This window comes from Mangifera indica, unplaced genomic scaffold (genome assembly GCF_011075055.1).
Source record: "Mangifera indica cultivar Alphonso unplaced genomic scaffold, CATAS_Mindica_2.1 Un_0033, whole genome shotgun sequence".
Taxonomy (NCBI): Eukaryota; Viridiplantae; Streptophyta; class Magnoliopsida; order Sapindales; family Anacardiaceae; genus Mangifera; species Mangifera indica.
This window is the reverse complement of record NW_025401125.1, coordinates 24,027-41,503: the sequence shown is the minus strand read 5'-3', so window position 1 is coordinate 41,503 and position 17,477 is coordinate 24,027. Positions and strand designations below refer to the sequence as shown.

The following is a 17,477-nucleotide window of genomic DNA, read 5'->3' as shown; positions in this document are numbered from 1 at the left end:
CTTCCATCATCCCACCCGCGCGTGGACCTCCTTTCAAGTAATAAAACTAAAACAATCTTTTTGATCCTTAAGACACAATCTCATTATCGGATTTTGCGTTAAGAGATTGGCCATAATTGTTAAACTAAAACAATCTCTTTGATCCTTAAGACACAATCTCATTATCGGATTTTGCGTTAAGAGATTGGCCATAATTGTAACATTCTTAACATGTGGTTAGTTTAACTCCCCCTTTTTACTCAGACTTAGTCTCCTGTCAATTTTCCATTAATCCTTGTACCGAACAGCCAATTGAGAGATGACACATCGGATCATTATCCGCAAGTGTCGATCCTTAATGGAGGTAGTGTACATGCAAGTGCTGTAGAGGATAAAGAGAAGAGAGACTTTCTTAAGGCAGAGCTTGTGTGATTTTATCCACTTAATTGGGTCCTACCTTGCCCACGTCTCTTTTTAGTTCTTGTTTTGTTTGATATTTTTTTGGGTTCTTCTGTTAGCTTTTTTGATGTTGTGGAATTCCAAAGCAACCCTCTTGTAGCTCTGGTAGAATCTATCTTTTTATATACGCCAATATCTGTCTATCTATCTATCTATCTGTCTATCCATCTATCTCTCTTTTGTGCTTCTTTTTAATTTTGCTTTCTTACCTCACATTACATTCTGTGTTGCCTCCACCTCCTCATTTCTATCCATATTTGCTTTTTGTTGATGGATTCTTGATTTTGGGTGATTCTCTGAGTGGGTTCTAAACTTTTCAGCCTGAGGTTTTGATTTGATTTCGTCAACTGGGTTGGTTTGTGTTGCTGGTGTTCTCGTTCGTATGTTCTTGTTGTTGGTTTAAGGTTTTAAGCCACAGGATTTGTTTCTTTGAGGTGGGTTGATATTTGAGTGCTGTGAATTTGGGAAACTTTGTTGGGTGTTGATGGGATTGTGTTTGTGATTTTGGTGGAAGAAATTGTGGTTTTAGAGAGTTGAATTTGCGGTGAAGGACTAGAAGAGGAGTGAAGAGAATGAGAGGAGGAAAAGATGAGATAAAGGTGACTAGTCCTATGTTTCCAAGGCTTCATGTGAATGATACAGAGAAAGGAGGGCCGAGGGCGCCTCCGAGGAACAAAATGGCTCTTTATGAACAGCTCAGTGTTCCTTCTCAAAGGTTAGGTTCTGGATCAGCATCCATGTTGCCTCTTCCACCTAGCAATGGCAGTAACTTGGTTCCCTCAATGTCATCAAGCAATGTAAGTTTGAATATCCATGGTTCTTTTTTGTAAAAAAAATCCTCAAGTCTTCATATTTCAATTGTTTCCATTACTTTCAGTGCCTCCTTGTGATCATGAACATTGTTTGTGTCGTTCCTTTATATGTTTGTGATTTAGGTGTTTTTTTTATCTTCAGTCAAAATTTTATTTAATTTTCAGAAGAAGAGCTTTTATATTTTGCCTTGTGTCCCTATAAGCTTTAGATTTGATTTGTTCTGTATCTTTTCTTCGTACTTGTAAGTAAATGCTTATTTGAGGTGCCATACACTCTTTGGTAATTGTTGATGGAAGGTTTCAACTTATATTGATTTTATTAGAAACTTTCTTGTTTTTTTGTAAGTATTGTGCAAATTTATGTTCTGTGCAATTTTATTGTTAGATTAAAACAATAGATTCATAATTGCAGGGTGGTGGTCATGAAAGGAGTGTTTTAAGCCAATTCTGCAACTCCCCTACACCTCCGTTTATCTCTGAGAAAATTCATTCTTATTTTTCCAGTGGTATAAAGCGGAACACTATGATGATAAATCAAGAATGGGAAACCATGACACCTTCAAATTACCAGAGTCTAAATGCCGCGGGACCATTGTCATCGACTGCTCACAGCTCTTCATTTAAACCAAGTAACTTCTCCAACTTCAGGAATTTTGCATTTAAGAAGCTTGGCGATGAGAATGATTTAAGAGTCCCCAGCTCTGCCCAGTTAGGGATTGCTCCACAGTGTAGAAATAGTCAACACAGCAAGGATAAAAAATATAAGGTAAAGAAAGGACCTGGCCCTGGAGATCTGAATTCTAGATCTTCTGAGAAAAATCAAAATGAAGAGAATGCAAAAGTTTCTGAGACAAGTCAGGACCCTGAAGGAAGGTCTACTTTAAAGCCATTGAGTGGAGATAGGAATTTAGCAGACACGTCCTCTAGCCTAGTACCTAAAGTTAAGCATTTAGAATCATTAAAGAGAGCCTGTTCATCTTTGAACCAAGAAAATAGAAGCAGTTCGATTGATATTTTAAATGATTTGCATGGTACTAATGCTCGGTTACATCTAGAGAGTGAGGCTTTGAGGGATGAGATGGTCCTTAGAGATGGAATTTTGATTGAAACCATGACAGACATGGACAAGGAAAATTGTTCTAAAGTGAGAAATGAATCATGTTTGAGACCATCACTTGGAGATAATAATATCATTCCTTATGAAATTGAGAATTGCAATGAGTACCTTGAAGAGCAAAATGGCATATCTGTGCAAGTGAGAGAGGTAGACAGACATGATGATGTTTCTAGTACCTCCATGGTGGATTCACCATCAGCTTTGGTTATTTCCCCTGATGACATTGTAGGATTCATTGGTGAGAAGCAATTCTGGAAAGTGAGAAGAGCTATTATTAAGTAAGTATCTCCATCTGGTTGTTTCAATGTATACATCTACTGCTTGTCATCTGCATAAAAGTTCAGTTAATTGTTTCAAATTTCTTATTGATTTTCTTTGTAATTTTTTTCAAATATTATTTATCCACATAGCAAATTCTACCGTCCTTAACACATATCTGCAATTTTATACATTGTATCTTCACCCCTAACTTAGACATTGTAGGAGCCCAGAAGCTTGTGCAACCGGTTCAACATCCATGCACAATGATCATATCAATGTTTTTCGGTAAGTTTGCTCTGGAGCAGGAAGGGTGTGTGATCTGTTCTGATTAATCTTAGATTGATTTAGGTTCTTATCACCAAAAGTGGGGAGAGAAGGGTGGGATGGTAAGAATCATGTGGGACAACTGCAAAAAAAATTGCTCTAGTGCTTTAAGATCGGATACTGCTTGATGCGAATTTCTTAAGGCCGTACCACTGTTAAATTGTAAATTTCTAGTCTGTTAGGTTATTTATTATATTCCCAATTTGTGAAATTTCAGACTTCTTGTTATACCAAACCTACTTCCTGGATACAGTCATATTTTGCTTCTTGTGAATCACTTGATGATTAATCTTTTTTCAAAATCATATTATCCTAATGTGTTATAAATTTTTGACTTTTTGCAATGAATAATATTAATGATCGGTTAGTGTTCTTAATAAACTTTTATTCTGCTTGTTTCAGCCAGCAAAGAGTCTTTGAAGTTCAAGTGTTTGAGTTGCATAGACTAATGAAGGTAAGCTGATAATTTTCTAAAATAACATTCAATCATGCTTTGCCTGGCTTTCTGATCCCAATCTGTGAAAGGAAGATAGAATTTAACAGTATTTCTGAATCGAAATAGGTACAAAAATTGATTGCCAAATCACCACATTTGTTGTCTGAAGATAACCTCTATATAAAAAAACCTTCATTAAATGTACCTCAAGTGAAGAGAATGCGATCTCAGTATGATTTAGAAACATCACCTCGTATTGTGAAGGCTAAAGATCATTCTGAGAAGCCGGATCTGAATGCTGAATCTGCAGATGAGAATGCAGTTGCTAATCTTCCTCATTCTTCTGTCAACAATGACACCAGCAAAGGACTTGGGACCCAACAATCAAATTATTTGGTAAATGAACCAACAGCAGCTCCAACAAGAAATATCAAGCCATCTCCATGGTGTTTCCCACCACCTGGAAATCAGTGGTTAGTTTCAGTAATGTCTCCTTCAGAAGGACTTGTCTATAAGCCCTACACAGGTCCATGCCCCCCAACTGCAGGATTTGTGGCACCAATTTATGGCAGCTGCGGTCCTATGAGCTTGAATCCTGCAAGCGGACACTTCTTGAACACAGCTTATGGTATTCCAGCATTGCACCACCAAGGGTTTGGAATTCTTCCAGGGAATACGCCTTTGGATCAGACATACTTTCCACCATATGACATGCCACTAATGAATCCATCTGTTTCCGGTTCAGCTGTTGAACAAATGAGTCCGTTTCCTGCAGCCAGGTCGAAGGATGATCATTTCTCAATGGTGGACATTAACTTCATGATACCTCATCAAAGTTCACTTAATATGCCAAGCCCGGTCTCTCATTTTGGAAAATTTCAGGTTTCAAAAGAAAGTGAGGTACAGGGAAGTACAGCAAGTAGTCCCTGTGAAAGAGCCACCGGGGACGCACTTCCTCTCTTCCCCATGGAACCAATAGTTCAAGCATCTATTAATGATCAAACCTGTGAGAAGCAAACACAGGTGATTAAAGTTGTACCTCACAACCGTAGATTAGCAACAGAATCAGCTGCCCGGATTTTCCAGTCCATACAAGAAGAAAGAAAACACTATGATTAATGTATCTTGCAATTCACATTATATCTGTTTCTTATTAGACATTATTAAGTGAAACATATTAATCTATTAGATATTCAATGCTTCTGTATCAGTAATCATATGTTTACGAATTACATTCAGAAGATGCACAAAGTCTAAATAATTGAAAAGGATCTATTTTTCTTAGTTATGTTGGTTCTTCCAAGTTAGTGTTCTACTGTTTCCGGATACTATATTTTTGAAATGAAAAAGCACTGAACTCATTGCCTATGGTTGAAAGCTTTGGCTTTAAATGAATCTGCAGAGACTCTTTTCTGTTATATCTGCTTTGATATTATTCAGAAATGTATGCAGCAATAACTTTGACATAGAATTGGTACTTATTTCAATATCCAGAATTTTCTGCAATATGTGGATTATACCAGGAACTTATTCTAGATTTTCTCTATCAGAATTCAGAAACAATAACCCTCAAATGGATGTCGCCATATTAATCAGTCCCGTCCAGATCAGATTTTATGGTCCTGCTAATCAACATCTAGTAAAAAATTTCTTCATCCTCAAAAATAGACCTTTAAACCTTGTTTCCTCCTTTATGCCAATCAATGCTTTCATCAACCTCAACTTTCTCTGTGCAATGCTTCCAACAAGACACAGTTTAGATATTTGCAGCATTGAATAGTTTCTCCTTCATAAAAAAGCTCAGCTATTATTAATAAGTCAGTATTTGAATCCTCATCTGTTAATAAGAAAATGGTTACGGTTTGTTAAAAAACCATTTTAAAAATTAAATCACATTGAAATGAATGATTCAAACGATTAATCTGAATTTTTATCTAATTGTTGATGTCAGTTAAAAAAATTATTATTAAAACTTAATATTGGAGTAAAGTTCGATCCAATAAAAAAATCGTGAATGAATGAGTTCATTTCAACTCAAATTGTATATAAATTATTGAAAGTAATGTATGATGAAAGAAAGATTCTTTATAAATATTAAAATTACGAAACGGTGTCGTATTTGAATTTTATCACATCGTCTTGATTTTGCTTCCATTCAGCTAATCCCAGCTGTTGGATCTACACAAACAAGCCTAATAAATATCGCTTGTTCAAAAACCCTAACCCTAAAACCGTGCAAACTTTCTATTCTCGGAGACGAAGATTTAGTGACAATAATTCATGGGTAACTGCAATTCCCATCATTTTTCACCAAGTCCGGAGATTTTGATTGCTTCGTGACGTGAATTTCTTACTATCTTTCTTCTTTAATTTTGTGTAGGTAAGGTGCACGGATCACTGGCACGTGCAGGAAAAGTGAGGGGGCAGACACCGAAAGTGGCCAAGCAAGACAAAAAGAAGAAGCCACGTGGACGCGCCTACAAGCGCATGCAGTACAATCGCCGTTTTGTCACAGCTGGTCAGTTGTCAATCCACACTTATTAATACATCGTCGTTGCTTATAATTTTGGCATATGTATATGGATGGGATTGGTCTGATGTTGTGGTTGTGATTATTTGATTTGGGAATTGCTTTGAAATAGGTGGGTTAAAGAAAATGCACTTAAAATCACCTCCTAAGAAAAATGATAATTGCTTTTTGATTTATGTCTATGTTCATTGGATTTGGGAAGCGACTTTAGAAATAGTACTTATAATCAGTTTATGGAAAAAAAATGCTTGTTGATCCTGTGAAGCATTTGTATCTGATTTCATTAATGAACATTAGAAACTAGTTACAAAAGCACATTTGGCGGTGCTTAGTGCTCCCAAATGTTGTTGAGGAATGATTGTATTCTGTTTGGTTCTTTGGAAAATGTTAAATGGGCAGTACATATGGGAGTCACAACTGATCTCATAACTACAGCAAACTGGTGACAAAATGCGCAGGATAAATTTCAATAATGCATGCAATTCGTGTGGGATCATTCCAAATAGCCCTTCATTTGTCCTTGAAACTTGACTGCACCTATTTCAAGTGATGTGGTTCCAGTTTGGGATTGATTTTAGCTTTGTGAGGAGATCATTAATAGTTGGCTATTGTGTCCAATGATGGCCATGCTTAGATCCGTATTTATGTGATAATATGGTATTGAATTTCACATGGTCTCTGTGATTCATACAAACATAGTATCTATTCTCCTTCTATCTTTGCGGGGTTGACTGTGTTAGGTTTTTGCTTTTGATGTTCCACGGTTGAAGTTTGAAAGGCCTGACATATAGGGCATCAAAAATCAATAAAATTTCATTTCATTGAAACCCTCTATCAACTTTTATAAATAACCAATTTCCCTTATAAATATTAGTCAATTTTTCAATCCAAGGGAATCTCTAGTTAGATCAAACCTCAGAGGAGGTGGATGAAGTTCATCTTAGATAAATTGTACCTTTTGCATACTCGAGAATGTAGTTTGAACCTGTTTTAATATTGTCTGTTTTATGTTATTTTACTTTTGTTTGTGATTGAGTCCTATGCACTGAGCTCTTCATTTCTGCACAGTTGTTGGCTTTGGAAAGAAGCGAGGACCGAATTCTTCAGAGAAGTAAACTTGAACTGGTACAGTTTTGAATTGGATTTATGTAGTTTCAAGCCAAAGAAAAACACTCTTCTGTTTGATTTAACTTCTTCAACCCTACTACTTTCAAACCGAAATTTATTTGGTTTAGGATGGATATTTGATATCAGTTTGTGGATGTCAAACATTGTGAAAATCAATTAATACCCTTTGAAATTTTTGTTGTTCAACCTAATTTCATCTTGAATCACTAGACATATTAAATTTATTTTAAAATGTAAAAACAGGGGTCTTATTCTACCTGAACTTTAAAGAACCAGAAAAAAGTTAGTATATTCTTTTATGTTCGTGGAATTTGTTTTGATATTCTTGTGCTTTGATTTATTATATTATAATCGGTTCAATCTAAATGGTCTTTTGATTGTCAATAGCCACACCAAATCTATAACAGAGCTCAATATTGTTTGGATTGTGATTTAGAAATGATTTTTTTAAAGAAAATAAGAATCTAATCTAATTATTTTGATGGGCATTAGCTGTCTTTTTAATATGTAAAAATAATTTCAGTTTTAAAATTCAAAAAATAAATAACATGTGAGGTAATCGAATTATCCCATCAAGTGATATTTTTAAGTTAATATCAATCATGCATTATGTGAATAAATGTTCAAAAAATGTGTGATTAAAAAAATGTGATTATATGTTTCTAATTGGAGCAATGCTATGCGAATCAACTTTTGAGTATGCACCGGATATGTTATCATATAATTAAATATTATTTTATTATTAATCTAAAATTATTTATATTTATTTATTTTTATATTTAAAATAAATACGTATTACTTTTTTTTTCTAATTAATAAAAAACAAGAGATGATATCGCGCGCACACATACAAAAATAAAAATTAATTGTTTGGCCAATCGGACAGTGGTAATTCATCGCTTAGTTTGAGAGAGAGAGGGTGACCTAGTGGAATCAGTTGCTAAGAAAAGGACGATCAACATTCCGGGTTGGCCGGAGGTGAATCAATAAATTAATTGGCTATTGTTTCATTGCTATTCTATTTCATACTCATATTGTCATCTATCGCTAGTCTCTTCTTCGATCCTTCCTTTCCTTTCTCCACCTCTTCTATTTTTCCAACTTAAAAGGGAAGAAAAGGCAAAAAAATAACAGGAGAGTGGAAAATGGGGGAACCTACTGGAGATATGCAAGTACTACGGGTCTTGTTCTCTAGTTAGCAAGTTTCTGACTGTCCCGATTGGGCGTCAGTTTATAAGTTTTGAAGTTAAGGGTGCAAAAGAAGACTTGAAAGTGAAGGTTGATTTGCTGAAAAAAGAAAAATATGTAGAAAAGATCAAAAATAGAGTTAAACCTTGGCAGAAGGAGGTGAATTCAATCATCGATGAAGCAAAGAATTTGATATTTTTGAAAAAAGCCAAAACAACTTACACCAAAGTTGGTAAAGTAATCTCAATTATTGGTTAATTTACTAATAATTAAGGTTAATTTACCAATATTAAATTTTTTTCTAATGTTTCTATAAAAAAGATTTTATAAAAAACTATAAAATAATAGGATTTCGTCTGTATTAGTTAGACGGGTATTCACAATTATTATATCAAATAAGTTAAAATTTTATAAGTGTAATAGAAACTCATATTTTCTCTTTCAAAATTTTAATATCCTATCAATTTTATTAACCTTTAAGATTTATGTTTAACAAATTCTTTAACGAAATTACTTTATATGGGTGGGAATCCTACTTTTAAAATATGAAAATGTCATTGGGATTGAAACACATACTGTTAAATATACAAAGATTAAAATGTTGTATTCTATGAGAAGAATTATATATTCTAAAAATTGTTCGATATAATTAACGTGCCTTAAACAGAATGCTTAATAGGGGTAATTTGACTGAAGGATGAGAGTACAATTCTGAAGACAATTCCAATAATCACCATTGTGATGGCTATAGCCTGCATCTTCGATGAACCTTTCTTTTATCAGTCAGTTTGATGACACCTACGTCGCCTCACATAAAAATACAAAGCCGACCAAATCAAATTGTAATAATTAACAAGTTTCTCCGAAATGGACATTATCTTTTCTCTCCTTCGACGATAAACACAATATGTTAAGCTGCAGTCTGATTGACCTTAAAGTTTCCAAACACCCCACGTAGGGAGAGGCAGCTCTCATTGATAACTCCTATGAGCATGAGCCTCTCTTTTCTTCTGTCTTTACTTGTTGGCTAAATCATTTTTTGTTTTCAATATTTTCAAGAATTAAACTTCAACCAAAACGTTTTCAACCTTTTATAACAACTTTCTTGGAGAATGGTAACTGTTGTATCTCATTTTCTTTCTCATAATAATCATGTCACATGCTGTTGCTACATTTTTCAAGGCACTAGGATGAAAGTTTCGTTGTTTCTTTGAAAATTTGTACCGTAAGTACCTACTTGTAAAGGGATGATTTTTGTATGCTTGCTTGTGGCCTGATCTTTGAATTTTATGTCTGCAAGGTTATGATAGTATTGTGTGATATGATGATCTAGAAATGCAAATCTTAACTACCCTTGTGGCAAAACTCAAACTTTCTGCAATTTTTTCATTATAAGAAGATATTGGCTTCCAGTGTTTAGAAAGTTTGATAGCCAGAAAGTGTTTGCGAAAAAGATTTGTTGTGAAGATATGCAGACAAGATTGATGGGGTCAATAGAAGATGGAAAGGCTCCTTCTTCTGCTTTTATACCAAACAGCACCCCAGCCCCAGCTAGGCCTTTGCCATTGAGACTTGTTCAAGTTATCTTGATGTGTTTTGTTGTGGGGCTTGGAATTTCAATCATTAGTATGCATGCCATGAAATTTTTGTCAATGAAACATATTGCTTCTGTAACTCCCTTCACTATTCAGGCTTGCTTTCAAGATGCTCTTAGTATAGAATCCTTGGTTAGGCCTCCGGCAGAACTGTCACATTCAATGAATGACACAGAGTTGTTATGGAGGGCTTCGTTTTATCCCAAAGTGAAGGAGTATCCATTCAAAAGAGTTCCCAAGGTTGCCTTCATGTTCTTGACAAAGGGGCCATTGCCTCTGGCACCTCTCTGGGAGAAGTTCTTCGAGGGTGGCCCTTCGGACCATTATTCCATCTATGTTCATTCACATCCAGCTTATGTTGCCAATTTTACACCTTCTTCTGTGTTTTACAAGAGGCAAATCCCAAGTCAGGTATGCACCATCTTTCTTTTTGTTTAATTAGAACATTTGTTTTATGGGAATTGATATGTTAATTTTTCTTCTATATTAATTTGCTTGCTCTTTCTTGAGTTTCTTTACATATATGATTAATCCTGAATCCTTGCATTCTTTGCAGCCAGCTGAATGGGGAATGATGAGTATGTGTGAAGCTGAAAGAAGACTCCTAGGGAATGCGTTGCTTGATTTTTCCAATGAATGGTTTGTTCTTCTGTCCGAGGCATGCATTCCTCTCCAAAATTTCACCGTTGTTTATTACTACTTATCAAGATCCAATTATAATTTTATGGGTTCATATGATGATCCTGGATCTAGTGGAAGAGGGCGGTATAATAAAAATATGGAGCCTGTGGTGACACTTGATCAATGGCGAAAAGGATCTCAGTGGTTTGAAGTCAATAGGATGCTAGCAATCAACATTATTGAAGACATTACCTATTATCCTAAATTCAGAGATTTCTGTGTTCCAGCATGTTATGTTGATGAACACTACTTCCCGACAATGCTAACCATTCAAGTACCATATCTTCTAGCAAATCGGACACTTACCTGGACAGATTGGTCAAGAGGTGGCGCTCACCCTGCAACATTTGGGAAAGAAGACATAACTGAAGAATTTTTGAAGCACATTCTTCTAAGTGAGACTTGCACTTACAATGACCAGCAAGTCTCACTTTGTTTCCTTTTTGCAAGAAAGTTTGCTCCTAGTGCTTTGGAACCCCTACTAGAGTTGGCACCCAAAGTTTTAGGATTTTGATGGAGGCTTATTCACTGAGATGCACAGCCGGGGAAAAGTTTCCAAAAATGATGGTTTAGTCATACGCTAACCCAGTGTAAGTTAGAGGTTGTGCCTTGAGTTTAGAGGTCTTTTAACCATTAATCTATGGAAGAATTCTTTGGGTATGCATATTTTTCCACAAATGTTTTTAATTAAGATGTTTCACCCTGTTGAGTCCCCTCATGTTTTTAGAAATTAGAAGCATTGTTCCGCAAATGCCGTTTTATTTTGCATCTTCCATTTTGTTTATAGTAATCATATGAATACTTGTAACCAGTATCAATAAAGACATTAATCATGATGTATTATTATATAATTAAGTAATTTACGGTCGAGAATGACAGTCTATATTGAGAAATTTTTCTGTAACTGAGATTAACATTAAACTACTCTATAAAAGGAATCTGGAAAACATTGTCGTAATTCCCATTTTCTGGATTTTGCTAGTCATGCAATTAAAGTTGGCTTCTGCATGAATGGAGATAGCTGAGTTTGTTATGCTGCAACTCTTATTGCGAATCAGTTCATTGATTACATAAACCAACCATGGCTTGCATCCTACGCTCAGCGCTGGTTGAGAACAAACAGTTTAAGTGGAGAGCGATTGTATCTATTTCGACAAAAAGATGGAAAATCTGGTAGAAACACGATTTGTAATAGACTAAAGACTGCATGACATTAATTTGATATGATACTGACAATTGCAAATGTTCTTCCCAGCCTGACCCAAAATCAACAGTGTGAAAATATTTTCTAGGAACCAAACTTGTAGCCGCAATCCTAGTTAGTAAAATAGGGTCTACCATATCTGCTCCAAATAGTTCGAACCACATATTATTCACTTTAGACACAGTCTACTATGTATGGATTTCGATATGATTTCGCTCTTTGCATCTTGATAGTTTTAAAGCCCCATAATCTATTTAATCAGTTTGATTTGAACATCTCTAAGCAATATAAAATAAACATACAAACTAGTATTTTTCTGTATATATTGATATGAGATTTATCTGAAAGTATCATATACAAGAATAGCAAAAAGGTTATGAGAATTACACAAATATAATATGATGAATGCTGAAAAAGTATACTTAAAAAAAAAACAATCATAAAATTTGGATTAAAAAAAATACAAAATGTATATCTTTTAACTCTGTCAAAAACATAATATAGTAAATTAATAAATCATGATAGTTGATTTTTCTATTTTACAAATATAAAAAAAAATAAAAAATAATGAATGATTTATGTCCCGGTTTCATCATCTATAGCTAAATCATATTAAGTCATGTATATATCAACATCAGAATTTTAAAAAAAATAGAAATAAATAAAAATAAAAAGCCTTAAATCCTAAATAAAAATAATCATAGAAAAATTACGTTAAGTCCTTAAAATCTCTAAAAAGAAATTCAACACTATTGAACATGATTAATTAGCCATATATTTTTTCTTGCATTGTAGTAAACTAAATGATAGAGATTAAAAAATAACGTTATTTTTTCATCTATCTATTGAAGTTAATAGTTAGATTTTAACAGGTAAATTATGTTTTTATCAATTTATTCAAATATTATAATATGATATAATTAATTACTATTTTATCCTTAAGATTTAAAATATTATAATTATAGTCATGTCAAATAGAATTGTAAACCAATGTTTTCATAGTCACTGCAAGCTGATTAATTATTTAAACAAATAATATTTAAAATAATTTTATATAATTAACCATTAAATAGACAATTTAAATTGTTTTTAATATAAAAATAGGCTTAATTGGATGACATACATGCTATAAATTAATAGATTAGGTCCTGAGTTCACGTTACAAATCATATTTTTACATAGTCAAATCGAAAACCAAGAATTTGGTCCAAATCCCAAAATAGTTATTTAACAAATTATTTTTATTTTTTTCTTATAAGTGACACTCTAATCAGCCTGTTTGTATCAATTTTAAAGACCATGATGTAACAAATATTATAAAAGTATAAATATTATTTTTTAAAACTAAGAACAAATGAGTATTTTTCTCTAACTTGTTTAAAAAATTATCATATTTATTTTATATATTTTAAAAATATAATTATATCTTCAATAGTTTATAATATAACATTTATACCTCTAATTTATTTTATTTTATTCAGTTCATTAAGAATATAATTATTATTTTTTAAATTACTAAAAAACATATTAAAATTTTAAAAACACCTTGAACTCTTTTCGAATTTCCTAAACCCCAAAAAATTTTTTTTAATACCCCCAACATTTACTAGAATTATAGTTCACCTCAAATATACAATTATATATTATAAATACTCCTATTTGTGTAAACATGCATTGATGTTTTCTCCTCTTATGAGTATATAATTATATAATTGGGTGTTGCTTTATCACTAATCAGATTTTCAATATCAGCCGTTGTGCTCTTTATGCTGTAAGTATGGGTTTAGGGTATCAAATCCCTTGCATGCGTGTGGCGCTAGCCATTTATGCTAGATATTCACTGACATATGAAAGAGCCGGCCTGCTTACTTTTTCTCAAGTTCAAAGTTGCAAAGCATGTTATCATTAACCAACAACAGAAGAAGTTCACAAAGCAGATTAACACAATACAATACAATACAATATCTTTTTTTCTAGATGCAGAACTTGACGGCATAGAATTGTTAATCAGACTGTCTCTTCCACCAACTGGCATAAATAGAACGTTCCAGGAATCTTAGTCACCAGTCTCAAATGTAAAGCAAAGGCCAAATTCTCTATCTTTGGATAGTGCTGAATTTGGAATCAGGTACCCTACAATTTTATCTCCACTTGTTCTCTATATTATCTTCTTTCTACCACAAACCCATACCCTTTGTTCATAACAACACATTGGCATCTTTTTATCTCTCAAGACAGCAGTTCTTTCTCCAACTTCTAATAGTCCCAATGGTATGAACTGCAAACTCAATATGTTTTCGCAAATTATTATACTTTTTATTCAAGTTCTCCATTTAAATTCATTGATGTTTGATGATTGATCAATTGAATTTCTGTAACTGGGCTGTAGTTTTAATCTTTTACATGTACTTTAGCTCATTTCTTTAGTTATTTATTCTGTGAGAAACCATTATTTCTGTTGTAGGAAGGTGAGAAGGATCAGGCTGGTGCTAAAAAAAGGAGTATAGAAGTAGGGCCATGGGGAGGAAATGGAGGGAGCAGCTGGGATGATGGAAACTTCAGTGGTGTGAGAGAGATCAAAATTGTTTACGACCGTTGCATCGACTCTATCCGTGTGGTGTACGATAAGAACGGTAAGCCTTACACAGCTGAAAAGCATGGAGGTGTTGGAGGCAATCAAACAGCCGAGGTTTGCTCACTTCTTACTCTATTTGTCCCTCTGATTCCACCTTGCAGACAGTTTGTCATCATCATCTTCACTTCGAACTTTTCATTATGGTTCAGATTAAGCTGCAATACCCCGAGGAATTCTTGATCAGTGTGAGCGGCCACTACTGTCCTGTAGTTTACGGGGGCAGCCCTGTGATCAGATCACTTACCTTTAAGAGCAACAAAAGAACCTATGGCCCTTACGGATTTGAAGAAGGAACCCCATTTACTTTCACAATGGATAGAGGGCTTGTGGTAGGTTTCAAAGGAAGGAGTGGTTGGTATCTTGATGCAATTGGATTACATTTCTCTAAGAAACAGTCAAGACTCCTTGAGAGGGTTCAGAAAAAGTTTCAGAAACTTGCAAGCACGGCCTTGAAATGATCTGCTACCGAGACTCAGAAAATCTGTTAGACTTGGCACAGAAAGCTTGTCTATGTGTTATGAACTAATAATTGGAAGGTTGGTGAACGCTGATGCATGGCATATAAGTTTAGTTCATACAGCTTGTAGTTTGGTTTTTAAGTTGTACCTTTAATACTACTTTTCTGAATAAACGGAGCATTATGCATAAAGCATGCTCAACTACAACCATGCATATAACTATTTATCAATCCCAAAAATTGAAATCAAAGTACTTTCAAGTTGTGGAAAAGAAGACCTTCACGACAAATATCCCAACTCAATACACTCTCAAACAACCAAGCACACAGTTGACATCATATATATGATATTCAGAGAAGTGAGATTCGCTAGAGCTGAAGCCACATGAAAGATCTCTAAGATAAACAAACATAGCGCATATAAAATTGGGAAAACCAAATTCAGTTAAATTTACACAGATAATAAGTTCTTCCAGCTTTTAATATGATCCCAATGACCATGTATATAATCACACATCAAATACATTTTAACCTCTAGCCTTAAGCTCAGCAAGACGCTTTGACAGATCATCCTCATCAACTTTCTCCTGTTGCTTCGTTGGGACTGCATGAGTTGCTGGTTGTGGGAGCCCGACAGAGACCTCAAGACCGTAATCGTCCGCCACTTGCTGCATCAAGCTGTTGACCTCCCCTTCCGGAGTAGACAGTGAGGTGGACCCTGCCATTGAGCTCTCCATGAACTCTGCCTGCACCTCCATGTTCACAAACTGCTTCTCAAATTGATCCATTGTCTCTGACATCTTCTGCAAATTACCTGCAAACAAGTAATAATTAGAACTATTACGTATAGCACCAACTATGAATCAAGCCAGTCATTCCAAGCATGAACAACCTGTAATATACTATCAAAACCAAACTCTTGCAATTGCACACCCAAAGAGTGAAACTGTCATATATTTGAAGAGTATTTTATCCATAAACAATCAATTTGGACAAAAGAATATTTCACATTGATGATTAGCCTTCTTTAATAATCCAAAATTTCGCAAGATCCACTCAATTGACTTGAATTCAAAGCTAGGGCCTCCACCAGACCCTCGATATTCAGGAAGCAAGAAACTAGTAACCTAAAAACTTTGTCAGAGCAAAATACAGGTCCTAGCACTCAACTAACCTGTTTAAAAATCTTTTGTTACAAAAGCACCACCCCCAACTCCTAGAACAAGCTTACCACAAATTACGACCCAAAACCCAGAAAACTATCACCCCAAAGGAAGTGCGAAGTACTCAAAATCTTCTAGCAGGTTCAGCAACCCTTTAGCAAAATATTTGAAAAACTCACACTTTCCAGAGCCACTACAACCACCATGACTTCTTCCGCATGGTTCATACCATTAGCCATCCAAAGAACCCCAGGATTAAAATCAATTAGACGCACAAATAGTGACATTTACTCCAAATAAAAACAAAAATAAACCGAATAAACAAAAGAAAAAGTGTAACTTAGAATTAAATAAGAACCTTATTACCAACTAAATAAGAACTTTTTTTATTTTAAAAAAAAAAAAATTCACCGTAATTATGTAAGCGGACAATATATTTTCGCAAACTAAGAGATACGAGTTTCTACCTAATTTTCAAACTATTTATTTTCGTTTTTTTTTTTCTTTCTTTCTTTTTTCGCTTATACATTGTATATGATTTGGATTTTATAAAAAATAAAATAAAATCTTTTAACCTAATTTTAAAAGTAAAAAAAATCAAAAATCACAATTTTACCAGTAGCAAGAGTTGATTCGAGCGATTTAACGATAGAAGCCATGGACTTATTAATACTGGTCATTTTGGCTTGGGTGTCGAGCCGAGCCACGACGGCGTCGAGCCGAGAAGCAAGCCGGAGATAGTTCATCTGCTCGGTGCGCTTACGGATGGCATTCTCAGCGTAGATTCTGGCGCCGTCCATGTTGCCTTTCTCAATGGCCTTTTTGACCTTCAATTTCTCTTCTTTCTCGGCTTTCTCGCACTTCTTCGCCTGCCGTTGCAGAGACTTCGACGTGAATTTCAAGTCCATGATCTGATTCAACAGCTTATCCGTGTTCCCCATAATGGATTTGAGAATAAGAAAACTAGGGTTTCCGCGAAAGAGATTGCAATTTGGGGATTTTGAATCAAAATCTTTTCTCTGTCTTCGCCGTGTTGTGCTTCTGGATATTCGTTTTGTTTTGTTCTCTATGAGAAAGATCTCCGCACCTTCCTTTCCCCTTTACCAAAATTATTCAGATACCCTATATTTATAACTATTCCACATACCTCCCCTTTTGCTTGTTAAATTCTATGAAATTAAAATTAAAGGGGACATGGGGCAAAAAGACTCATAATAAAACTATTTCCCATGATTTTATTTTCACGAATCCATGACATCTATTCATAATTTTGTTTTCACTCTTGTGAAATTTTCGCATTTTATAGGGCTCTTTCGGTGATTTCTAGAAACCTTATAGAAGAAATAAAATTTACGCATCTTTTAACGAGAGGCTAATTGTGGGCCTACTTTGCCTTAGTCTTTGCTTGAATTCCTTCTTGGAGAAGAAAAAATGTTACAATTGGGCAACTTTTGCAGAGTTGTCAACATTTGGCAGCCTGTAAACTCTGACATGAATGAAATTGAATC

The 17,477-nt window shown here is 34.5% G+C and overlaps 5 protein-coding genes across 7 annotated transcripts; 4 read left to right on the top strand and 1 right to left on the bottom strand.

Moving 5' to 3' along the window:
- Positions 1-463: 463 nt before the first annotated feature.
- LOC123206376 (protein HEADING DATE 3B-like) lies at positions 464-4,779 on the top strand. 3 transcript variants are annotated; one of them, XM_044623567.1, is made up of 5 exons: positions 464-1,235; positions 1,663-2,645; positions 2,851-2,913; positions 3,355-3,406; positions 3,515-4,779. In XM_044623567.1, the coding sequence occupies exons 1-5, from the start codon at positions 1,011-1,013 to the stop codon at positions 4,505-4,507; spliced, it is 2,316 nt and encodes a 771-aa protein (XP_044479502.1). In that variant the 5' UTR covers positions 464-1,010; the 3' UTR covers positions 4,508-4,779. The 3 variants fall into 3 exon arrangements, with proteins under 3 accessions (XP_044479502.1, XP_044479503.1, XP_044479504.1); XM_044623569.1 differs by having other exon boundaries at positions 1,052-1,235; positions 1,755-2,645; XM_044623568.1 differs by lacking the exon at positions 2,851-2,913 and having other exon boundaries at positions 467-1,235.
- Positions 4,780-5,533: 754 nt separating this feature from the next.
- On the top strand, positions 5,534-7,232 carry LOC123206374 (40S ribosomal protein S30). The gene is made up of 3 exons (XM_044623562.1): positions 5,534-5,672; positions 5,769-5,906; positions 6,987-7,232. The coding sequence occupies exons 1-3, from the start codon at positions 5,669-5,671 to the stop codon at positions 7,031-7,033; spliced, it is 189 nt and encodes a 62-aa protein (XP_044479497.1). The 5' UTR covers positions 5,534-5,668; the 3' UTR covers positions 7,034-7,232.
- Positions 7,233-9,453: 2,221 nt separating this feature from the next.
- LOC123206377 (glycosyltransferase BC10-like) lies at positions 9,454-11,275 on the top strand. Its single transcript, XM_044623570.1, has 2 exons — positions 9,454-10,240; positions 10,386-11,275. Exons 1-2 carry the CDS (start codon positions 9,704-9,706, stop codon positions 11,022-11,024), a joined length of 1,176 nt encoding a protein of 391 aa, XP_044479505.1. The 5' UTR covers positions 9,454-9,703; the 3' UTR covers positions 11,025-11,275.
- Positions 11,276-13,801: 2,526 nt separating this feature from the next.
- LOC123206372 (jacalin-related lectin 19-like) lies at positions 13,802-14,994 on the top strand. Its single transcript, XM_044623560.1, has 3 exons — positions 13,802-13,985; positions 14,179-14,403; positions 14,499-14,994. The coding sequence occupies exons 1-3, from the start codon at positions 13,983-13,985 to the stop codon at positions 14,805-14,807; spliced, it is 537 nt and encodes a 178-aa protein (XP_044479495.1). The 5' UTR covers positions 13,802-13,982; the 3' UTR covers positions 14,808-14,994.
- A 209-nt stretch (positions 14,995-15,203) lies between these two features.
- Positions 15,204-17,115, bottom strand: LOC123206370 (ESCRT-related protein CHMP1B-like). Its single transcript, XM_044623559.1, has 2 exons — positions 16,586-17,115; positions 15,204-15,620 (listed from the first exon to the last, which is right to left on the bottom strand). Exons 1-2 carry the CDS (start codon positions 16,908-16,910, stop codon positions 15,334-15,336), a joined length of 612 nt encoding a protein of 203 aa, XP_044479494.1. The 5' UTR covers positions 16,911-17,115; the 3' UTR covers positions 15,204-15,333.
- Positions 17,116-17,477: the final 362 nt, after the last annotated feature.

Bases quoted from the DNA above. Each gene is read 5' to 3' on its own strand.
- LOC123206372 (XM_044623560.1), top strand. The intron at 14,404-14,498 runs GTTTGCTCACTT...ATTATGGTTCAG, and splicing joins GAGGCAATCAAACAGCCGAG to ATTAAGCTGCAATACCCCGA.
- LOC123206370 (XM_044623559.1), bottom strand. From the start codon at position 16,910: ATGGGGAACACGGATAAGCTGTTGAATCAGATCATGGACTTGAAATTC. The intron at 15,621-16,585 runs GTAAAATTGTGA...ACTTGTTTGCAG, and splicing joins CGAATCAACTCTTGCTACTG to GTAATTTGCAGAAGATGTCA.
- LOC123206376 (XM_044623567.1), top strand. From the start codon at position 1,011: ATGAGAGGAGGAAAAGATGAGATAAAGGTGACTAGTCCTATGTTTCCA. The intron at 1,236-1,662 runs GTAAGTTTGAAT...TCATAATTGCAG, and splicing joins CCTCAATGTCATCAAGCAAT to GGTGGTGGTCATGAAAGGAG. The intron at 2,914-3,354 runs GTAAGTTTGCTC...TGCTTGTTTCAG, and splicing joins GATCATATCAATGTTTTTCG to CCAGCAAAGAGTCTTTGAAG.
- LOC123206374 (XM_044623562.1), top strand. The intron at 5,907-6,986 runs GTCAGTTGTCAA...ATTTCTGCACAG, and splicing joins TCGCCGTTTTGTCACAGCTG to TTGTTGGCTTTGGAAAGAAG.
- LOC123206377 (XM_044623570.1), top strand. From the start codon at position 9,704: ATGCAGACAAGATTGATGGGGTCAATAGAAGATGGAAAGGCTCCTTCT. The intron at 10,241-10,385 runs GTATGCACCATC...CATTCTTTGCAG, and splicing joins AGAGGCAAATCCCAAGTCAG to CCAGCTGAATGGGGAATGAT.